This window comes from Hyperolius riggenbachi, chromosome 11, assembly GCF_040937935.1.
Source record: "Hyperolius riggenbachi isolate aHypRig1 chromosome 11, aHypRig1.pri, whole genome shotgun sequence".
Lineage (NCBI taxonomy): Eukaryota > Metazoa > Chordata > Amphibia > Anura > Hyperoliidae > Hyperolius > Hyperolius riggenbachi.
Window position 1 is genome coordinate 13073477 of NC_090656.1, and position 10419 is coordinate 13083895.

Here is a 10419-nt window from a genome sequence, read left to right on the forward strand (position 1 = left end):
AGAATTCTAAAGTTAAAGACAGGCTGTTAACTGCGTGTGAAAATAACTACAGAGGAGGTAACTTAAGGAATGAAGAGATATAATTCTCTCACTGTGTGGAGGTAAGTTTTCTCTTCCCATAAATACAGACTGTGTGTAACTCGTCTGTGTACACATGCAGGGATTCCAGTGTCAGTTCCTGTTTGTGGCCTATTCTTATAGAACCGTCACTGAATACGTTTGAATCAAGCAAAATAGGCTGCACTCCCTTGAAGCTAAGGCAGCTGCCCTGTCCTGGGATACGTGAGACACAACATTTGTCAGGGTGTCTGGTTCTTCTAGACTGAGTGCTGTGCACACTCCTGTGACTGCTGGTAGAGATACTATGATGATTGTGCGTTACTCGTCACACACTGAGGAACGCTGACGCTGTGGTATTGTTGCAGCACGGTGACTGTGGGCTTATCTTCCGCAGGTGTCCATCGCTCCCAGGACGAACGCGGCGCTGGGCTTTGCTCAAATCTTGCCTCGGGAGCAGTTCCTGTACACCAAGGAGCAGCTGTGTGAGCGGATGTGTATGGCCCTGGGGGGCCGGGTCGCTGAGGTCATCACCTTCAACCAGGTCACAACCGGTAAATGATGGAAGACCCGCCTCTAATCCTGCAGTGTATTTACATGTTGCGGCTTTCACGGGAAATGTCATCCTTTGCATATTATACTGTAAGCGAACTAGCAATGCCCTTATGTCTCCCCAATCTCCATTATTTTCGTCATTTAAAGAGGATGTGTCGCGAAAACCTTAAAATTCAACACACATACAAATAACAAGTACATATCCTCCTGAGTAAAATGAGCCATAAATTACTTTTCACCTGTGTTGCTGTTACTTGCAGTAAGTAGTAGAAATCTGACATTACCGACAGGTTTTGGGCTAGTCCATCTCTCCTTTATAAAGACACCCCTTGAAAAAGATTTATAAAAAGATACTGGCCAGCCTCCGTGCTCACCATACACTTTTTTGGCAGTTGGATGGAGCAACTGTCATTCACTAAGTGCTTTTGAAAATAAAGAAAACCCTGAGAACCCCCATGAGCAGATGGGCTAGTACAAAACCTGTCGATAATGTCAGATTTCTACTACCTACTGTAAGTGACAGCAACATAGGAGAAAAGTACTTTATGGCTCATTTTTACCCTGGAAGAAACGTACTTCTTATTTGTTTATGTTTGCATGTATTTTAAATTTTAAGATTTTCGCGACAGAGATCCTTTAACCCTCTGCACTCAAGACACTCACAGCAAGCTCCAGTAGGAGTGGCAGAAACAGCACAGAGGGGCCCAGGAGAACATAATGAATAGAATGGTATGCTTTTTATTGTAAGAATTTTACAGTACAGATTCTCTTTAACGGAAACCTGAGATGGGCTCAGAGAAAATAAATTACATGTACCTGGGGCTTCCTCCAGCCCCGGTAGACAGTCCAGTCTACGGCTTCTATTCTCAGGAATGTGTCTCTGCAGATAGGTCACTGTGACCTGGGGGGTGGAGCTGTATACTCATTTAGTGATTGGTTGTTGTGCAGGAGCTCAGGATGACCTGAGGAAGGTGACCCGGGTGGCGTATGACATGGTGAAGCAGTATGGGATGGTGCCCAGCATTGGACAAGTTTCCTTCCCAGATAGTGAGAAGACGGGCATTGGAAGACGACCCTTCAGCCAGGGTCTTCAGGAAATGATGGATTATGTGAGTATTAATGGATGAGGGTGCTCCCTCCTCTCATGTGGTGGTTGCAGCTGTGGAAGTGCCGCTCTCTGAGGCTTATAGGCTTTGTAAGTCTTAAGGTGGCCATACACTGGTCGATTTGCCATCAGATTCGACCAACAGATAGATCCCTCTCTGATCAAATCTGATCAGAGAGGGATCGTATGGCCACCTTTACTGCAAACAGATTGTGAATCGATTTCAGCATGAATCCGATCACAATCTGTGGAGCTGCCCGCCAGCTATACGTTACCTGATCCGGCCGGCGCGACTCCCCCGGACTGTCTTCTTCTCCGCGCTGGTCTCCGGTCCCGCTGGCTTGCTTCACTGAACTTCCTGTCCAGGGGAAGTTTAAACAGTAGAGTGCACTCTACTGTTTAAACTTCCTGCTGGGACAGGAAGTTCAGTGAAGCTGGAGCCCGGAGTGGAGAAGAAGACAGCGGAGACCGGGGGAGTCGTGCCGGTGTTGTGTCTGATTACGCTGCCTGTGGATTTGCGCTGCCCCGCATGCGCAGAAGGAGACTGTGCGGTCACATTTCCCATTTCATAATGCTGCTGATAGTAACACAATAAATATCTCCGCTTCCACATATCCTACACTCCTCAAATTTTCAGGGTAGGGAAGGGATCCCCCGAACTACCTCTATACCAAATTGCATATATATCTCCTGAACCAGTGGGGCTAGGGGGCTGCAATTTGGCATATAGGTAGTACGGGGGATCCTCTCCCTTCCCTAAAAATTTGAGGCGTGTAGGATGTGTGGAAGCGGAGATATTTATTATGTTACCATCAGCAGCATAATTAACTTCACACTGCGCATGTGTGCTACTCACTGTGGAGGGGAGCTTCCGGGCAGCGCAATCAGACATTACACCGGCCCGGAACAGGTAATGTATCTCCGCTGTATTGCGTCGGTCGTCGGGCATTCGAACGCCGCTATCGACGCACTCCTGACCCGCCGGCGATCGAGAAAAATCTTCCGCACGGACGGATTGACGGGAACGATGGATTTCGGACGGAAATCAATCGTTCTGTCAGCGTTTACGCGACTATTTCACAGCAGATTCGATCACAGTGATCGAATCTGCTGTATATCAGCGGGAAAAATCATTTGGTGTATGGGCCCCTTAAAGCCTCATCTACACGGGTAGATGAGGCTGCAATCCGGCGGCTCGATTAGCGTCCCCGCGCGTGCGCCGCATTCGATTCCCCGCTCGTCCCCGCCGGCGCCGCTTATCTTCTGCTCGATTCCCTGCCATTGTCCCCTCGCGGGGAGCGAGCAGGGAATCGGCAGTGGCAAGATCCGTCCTGTCGGATCTTATCAATCGAGCCGCATCAGCGTGTAGATGCAGCTTAAAGCAGTTTTAAAGGATTGTTACCTGCTTATCCACCCACTTTCCTTTATTTGATGCCATTTGTGTAATGTGGACTGCAATGTAATCTTACATCCACTTAAAGCAAACCTGAACCAGAAAGAAACTGATGAAAACACAATTGTCACTAGTTCTACTCCTAAATAGGACTTTCCCCAGGATTTCCATGGTTCGTATTTTCCACTTTGTCTGTTTTATTGTTTTTCCACAGCTTCATTTATGATCTTCTGCCCCTCCCCTCCCTTTTTCCCTCCTGAAAGACAAATCTATAACTTCCTAGCTGTATGTTCAGTATGAGTGTCCTTCTGTCCCACACATGCCCCCTCATGCCCTGCTCTGACTGCAGCGCTGTACACATGGCCCTCCTGCCCCGCCCAACCGTTTGGGTGGAGCATGCAGGAAGTGCGGTTGGATGGTGGGTGTGACATCCAGAGAATTGGCCGTGCAGTGCAGCTCACCCCCAGCTACTAAATAGTGGTTTTGAAAAAACTAACTGCCAATCAGTTATAAGTTTCATCAGTCATGTGACTGCCCTTCATGCAAAATGTTGGGGTCCCTCGCCCCAGTCTTTGCCTTTTTGGATTCCTCTCCAGGCCACACTCGCCTCAAAAGACAAACCATGAGGAGGCAGCGACATGGCGACTGTGCCCCTCCCACAATTACTGCCACCTGATCCCAGGATCCAGTGCATAGGATTGTGAGAGACGGCCTTCGTCATAGAAAACAGCAGGAAGCAGGGTGACCCAGGGCCGCCATCAGAAATGTTGGGCCCCTCACACATCATCAGGCCTGGGCCCACCCACTGGCTGCTGTGCCTGCCCACTAGCCACCCCACCACTGTGCCTGCCAGTAAGAGCTTTCAAAGGGTTAAGGATACCTTAGTGGAAAATAAAATAACGGCAGGAGCAGGCATGTTTAGTGGGCTCTCCTCATGCCCACTGCTACCCCCTTCTCCTCTGTCCCCCTCAGTTAGTCAGTAGCGACTCTCCAAACTTACTTCCAGGTTGGGGTGGTTGCGGCTTTCCTGCTTGGCGCTGCTTGGCGAAGCATATCCTTGTATCCATTCACGCAGCCGGGGGGGTGTGGTCTGCGCAGGTGCACTACTTATTTGTGATGTCACAACTACCAAATGCGCCTGTGCAGAGCGCTCCTGGACGTCTGTATAGCAAACTGCGCGGGGAGCGATGGGGAAATACTGTATCCGAGTCAGCCATCCTGACCTGGGAGGGGTGAGGGCAGCATCATTGACATTACAAGGTATTTTTTTTATGATGTTCTCGCCTCGTGTGTCCTTTTTAATGCCAACGTGTTGGAGGGCTTGGGCCCCTCACTCTAGTGTCAGTTGTCCCCCCCTGATGGCTGCCCTCGGGTGACCGCTACATTTCCGCCCCCGAGAAGTCATGGCGGTAAACCATGGTCAGCTTCCCTTTTTTGTGTGCTACAAAGTTTGTGTTTCCATGCCGCTGGAAGGTCAGGAGCGCGGTGTCTGGGCTGCAGCTCCCTCTAGCAGTGATCTGCAAACTTGGCTTTCCAGCTGTTAAAGGAAAACTTAAGTCAAATATAAAAAATGATTTTTACTCACCCGGGGCTTCCCTCAGCCCCCCGAAGCTGGATGGTGCCCTCACAGCCCCGCTCCAATCGTCCTGTCCCCGCCGGCGGCTACTTCCGGGTTCGGCGACAGCCGCCGACAGGCTGGGAACGCGGCTGATTTTTTTTTTATATGTTATACGCTATAGCAGCATAGAGGGTGATATAGCGGCTGGGAACGCGGAAAATCAGCCGCGTTCCCAGCCTGTCGGCGGCTGTCGCCGAACCCGGAAGTAGCCGCCGGCAGGGACAGGACGATCGGAGCGGGGCTGTGAGGGCACCATCCAGCTTCGGGGGGCTGAGGGATGCCCCGGGTGAGTAAAAATCATTTTTTATATTTGACTTAAGTTTTCCTTTAAGGAACTACAAGTCCCACAATGCATTTGCCTTTATGAATCATGACTGTGGCTGTCAGGCTCCCGCAATGCATTGTGGGACTTGTAGTTCCTTAACAGCTGGAGAGACAAGTTTGCAGATTGCTGCAGGGGCAGCTCAGCAGATTTATATTAGACATGGTGAATCTGTGTGACTGACCTTACTGCTTCATACTCTTCTCTCCCATCAGGAAGCACAGCAGCTGGTGTCCTTGGCTTATAAACGCACAGAGCAGCTACTGCTGGACAACAGAGATAAGCTACAGATGGTGAGTATTGCACTCATTGGCCGGGGGGGGGGGGGTCTCCAGTAGGGAGCATCGGAAAGCTGTCTCATCCGTTCATGTAGGACCGGCAGTAAGCCCCTCCCCAGCATGTGCAGGATGGAGGTTTGTCTCTCCTGTGATCAGCTGACAGAGGAGGAGGAGCAATGGATAGTAGAGTGCTGTGTATCTGGCCAATGAGGAGAGTCATCCCTCTCTTCAGCCTTACATAAGCTGATAACTCTGCTCTCTCAGCCTGGAATAAAGCCTGGTACACACATCCAATTTTGATTGGCCAATCACTGACCAATTTTACCACCTCTATGTAGTATGAGGGTTTGCCGACACTGGATAGTGTACTGGTTAAGGGCTCTGCTTCTGACACAGGAGACCTGGGTCCAAATCTCGGCTGTGTCTGTTCAGTAAGCCAGCACCTATTCAATAGGAGACCTTGGGCAAGACTCCCTAACACTGCTACTGCCTATAGAGCGCGTCCTAGTGGCTGCAGCTCTGGCATAACACTGCTACTGCCTATAGAGCATGCCCCCTAGTGGCTGCAGCTCTGGCATAACACTGCTACTGCCTATAGAGCGCCCCCTAGTGGCTGCAGCTCTGGCCTAACACTGCTACTGCCTATAGAGCGCGTCCTAGTGGCTGCAGCTCTGGCCTAACACTTCTACTGCCTATAGAGCGCCCCCTAGTGGCTGCAGCTCTGGCCTAACACTGCTACTGCCCATAGAGTACGTCCTAGTGGCTGCAGCTCTGGCCTAACACTTCTACTGCCTATAGAGCGCCCCCTAGTGGCTGTAGCTCTGGCCTAACACTGCTACTGCCTATAGACCACCCCCTAGTGGCTGCAGTTCTGGCCTAACACTGCTACTGCCTATAGAGTACGTCCTAGTGGCTGCAGCTCTGGCCTAACACTGCTACTGCCTATAGAGCACGTCCTAGTGACTGCAGCTCTGGCCTAACACTGCTACTGTCTATATAGCACCCCTAGTGGCTGCAGCTCTGGCCTAACACTGCTACTGCCTATAGAGCACGTCCTAGTTGCTGCAGCTCTGGCCTAACACTGCTACTGCCTATAGAGCGTGTCCTAGTGGCTGCAGCTCTGGCGCTTTGAGTCCGCCAGGAGAAAAGCGCGATATAAATGTCCTGTGTGTCTTGTCTTGACCAACACGATCTGCTCGTAGTATTCAATATCGGTTGACACTCACACTGCATGGAGGTGTTAAAGTAGGTCAGTGATTTGAAAGTGTGTACCAGGCTTCAGGGTGCCCATTCATTATTCTATTCCTAAAATTGATATACAGCTAATTCAATCATAATGATCAAATCTGGCCGATATCGTTTCCGCAACATGGGTTGGTAGCCTGGTGGGTGGGTGCTTAGGTAGGTAGCCTGGTGGGTAGGTAGGTAGGTAGCCAGGTAGGTAGGTAGGAAGGTAGGTAGCCGGGTGGGTGGCTGGGTAGCCAGGTGGGTGGCTGGGTAGGTAGCTAGGTGGGTAGGTAGCTGGGTGGGTAAGGTAGCCTGGTGGGGGGTAGGTTGGTAGCCTGGTGGGTGGGTGGGTAGGTAGCCTGGTGGGTGGGTAGTTAGGTAGCCGGGGTGGGTGGTTAGGTAGCCTGGTGGGTAGGTAGCTAGGTGGGTAGGTAGCCGGGTGGGTAGGTAGGTAGCCTGGTGGGTAGGTAGCCTGGTTGGTGGGTGGTTAGGTAGCCGGGTGGGTGGGTTGGTAACTAGCCCGGTAGGTAGGTAGCCAGGTGGGTAGGTAGCCAGGTGGGTGGGTAGGTAGGTAGCCTGGTGGGTGGGTAGGTACCCTGGTTCGCGGGTGGGTGGATAGTTAGCCTGGTAGTTAGCCAGGTGAGTGGGTAGGTAGGTTGCCGGGTAGGTAGGTAGCCGGGTGGGTAGCTATCCGGGTGGGGGGCCCGACTCCGATCCTCCCTCACCTCGGGGGGGGGGGCCTCCCGGTATGCGCGGCGGGAGAGCGGCAAATACAGGAAGTCTCCGGGGCTCCAGCAAGCGCTAGAGGTTCAGCCGCTTGGTCTCCGATGTCTCTCTCCTCTGTATACTGCTCGCTACTTCCTGGTTTAGTAGCGAGCGATATACAGAGGCGGAGACCAAGCGGCTGAACCTCTAGCGCGTGATGGAACGCCGGAGACTTCATATGTTTGCCGCTCTCCCACCGCATGAGGGGGGGCCCCGAGGTGAAGGGGGGAGGATAGGAGTCGGGGCCCCCCAGGAAAAATAATAATAATAATTAAAAAAACAAACAAAAAAACAGAAGTACTTAATGGGCCCCTGAAGCAACGGAACTTCAGGGGCCCTTGTGCGGCTGCACGGCCGTATATCCGCCCCTGATCTACATACTCATGGCTTAGATGAAGTCAGAGGATGTAGATATACTGTAGTGGTGGATAAAGTGGTAAAAGATGCTCTGTAGTGACTTATAGTAGAGTGCAGGAAATTATTTAGGAGTATGGTAATTTTCCTGGTTTCAGCCTGTATATATTGCTGTATATTGAATGTGGCCCTTCCCTCCCTAGGCTGTTTAGCTGTTCTGGTAGACCAGGTATATTTTCTACTGGATTTAGAACTCAGTAAATGAACAGAGATCTCCTGGCAGGACTAAAGATTTAACCACCTGTGATTAATTTCAGAATGTAAATCAAGGAGAGGAAAGATTTCACAATGGGCAAACACTAAACTTATGAAATGAATATGGTGAAAAAAAAGCAATTGTATTAATTACATTATTTTCACTGCAGTTCCTCTTAAAGTGGGTTCCTAATTCTGTCTTCACAGTTGGCCAGTGCTCTGTTGGAAAAGGAAGTCATTAATTACAGTGACATAGAAGCCCTGATCGGTCCTCCTCCACACGGACCGAAAACGATGATTGCTCCGCAGAGCTGGATCGAGGCAGAGAAGGACCAACAGGACAACGGAGAGGAGGAGCAACCCAGAGCACCGCCTCCAAAAGATTTAGATGATGACACAAACCTGAGCCCAGCCTGAGCGCTGTACAGACCCTACTGGTTGCAGGAAATGGGCTGATCACATGACCTGAGTTCACCAATGATGGCTCAGGGCACAATAGCTGGAGGATTCTTCATTGTGTGTAATGAAGGAGCTTTCTGGACACTGGAAACTGATTACAGCGTGCCTTCCCCGCTCTGCCATGTTTATTGACTGATGGAGACTGCCATAGGTGACCGCCTGCTGTCATGCTGGTCCTCTGGCTATAACGTCTACCCCTCTGTCATACTACTTGTGGCCGAGTGACTTAAGGATTGTAGTATTATAATCAGAGGACCAACATTTTACACTAGTTATATGACAGATCTTCTTTAGATGACTTCACAATACAGGTAGTCCCCGATTAACGAACAAAATAGACTGTAGGCTCGTTCTTAACCTGAATCTGTTCTTAAGTCGGAACATTGTGCTATCTCTGTCCCCTGTACCTCCTTTGTTCCCTCTTGGGCCTCCAGTATCCCCCTGTGTCACCTCTGTCCTCTGTACCTGCTTATACAAGTTTTAAAAGCCATTTTTCTTTCAATTTTTTTTTTTATTTTATTATTAATTTTCTCAAAAACTACAAGTCCAATAGAAAAAAAAACAGTTGGACTTGTTCCCATGGAAACACAGAATCCATGCCGTTCGTAAGTCGGGGACTACCTGTACTCCCTTTGCTGTGTCTTTCTGGCTCAGCCCATGTTTTACGCATCGCTGGTTGTCTTGAATGATTTATGGAGCCCATGTGCTGGAATTGCCCTAACCTGATTGCAGCTGTCAGTCATGCAGAGCGGGTGGCATTCTCCTCAGGAGGGAAGCAGTGGCTATTTCTTCATATTGAGAACTGCAGGGCGACGTGCTGTCTCTGCACTCATTAACCCAGCATACAAGCTGGCATGTAGGAAACCAAACCTTCGCAATGGAACTTCAGCCACATTGCCAGACTGGGGCAGAGACTGCAGAGGGTCTCTCAGGTGGAGGGACAGACAGGTGGTGGATACTTTTTAGCAGCAGGGAGTGGTGTGAGGAAGCTCTGTTAAAGAGGAACTTTATCGAAAGGTAGCAGTGGGGGGGGGGGGGGGGGAAATAAATCCATACATTGCAAAGTGAGAAGTTTAAAAAAAATAAAATAGAAGAATGATCAGAAAATGAGTGACACTTGCCATGTAATGAGTTTGTTTGATACAGAGAGCCTCCAGGTCTTCATCTTCACTGCTGGCAGGCATGAAAAGACTTACTGGGTTGTCAGGTATTCTGTGCAGCAGAGGGGAGTTGGGCTCGCACCCCTGGGAGGTAATAGACTTCTGTACCCTACATTAGTGATGAGCTCACGAGCTGTCTTCTATGCGTTCCAAATGTCTTGCATGCATCCTATTGGACGCGTTGTAAGACTCACTACGCGCACTTCCTCTACCTGGCTTGAAGGAGGAAGTGCGTGTAGTGAGTCCGTCCAATAGGACGCGTGCAAGACAGTTGGAACGCATAGAAGACAGCGGACTTCTGGGTAAGTAACCCCCTCTCTCCCAGCCGCACACCTGAGGCAATCAAGCCTCATGTTGATCACGAATTCGAGTAGCTCACAAATCTCGAGCTCATCATTACCCTACATGAGATGAAGGGGCTCTCTAAATTTACTCTCAGATATTCCCGGCACAGATGAGCTAGTTCAGCGTCCTTCAACATACTGCTTATCCACTAACTAAATGAACCCTTTGGGGTTGTTTTACGGACAGGCCTGGGTTTATAACATTTAGTCTGCTGTCATAGAGCAGGAGTTTACAGTAGTCACCTGGGTTCTTTCAGGCCATAGTGAGAAGTGTCAAGCAGTTGATGGGTGTGGGTATATGGCTGCATAAATTATTCACACTATGACAGGGCAGGTGCGAGCACAGGGATCTCAGTATCTGACAGCATAAGGCTTGTGTTCACACTATGACAGGGCAGGTGCGAGCACAGGGATCTCAGTATCTGACAGCATAAGGCTTGTGTTCACACTATGACAGGGCAGGTGCGAGCACAGGGATCTCAGTATCTGACAGCATAAGGTTTGTGTTCACACTATGACAGGGCAGG

At 50.1% G+C, this 10419-nt stretch overlaps 1 protein-coding gene across 3 annotated transcripts in view; it reads left to right on the plus strand.

Annotated features, from left to right (window-relative positions):
- Positions 1-9420, plus strand: part of SPG7 (SPG7 matrix AAA peptidase subunit, paraplegin) — a 73553-nt gene extending 64133 nt beyond the window's left edge. For all 3 annotated transcript variants that reach the window (XM_068260980.1, XM_068260982.1, XM_068260981.1), the window contains 4 exons: positions 455-611; positions 1561-1721; positions 5266-5343; positions 8137-9420. In XM_068260980.1, coding sequence (XP_068117081.1) covers positions 455-611; positions 1561-1721; positions 5266-5343; positions 8137-8346 — 606 coding nt within the window. In that variant the 3' untranslated portion in view covers positions 8347-9420. The remainder of the gene's footprint in view (positions 1-454; positions 612-1560; positions 1722-5265; positions 5344-8136) is intronic.
- Positions 9421-10419: the final 999 nt, after the last annotated feature.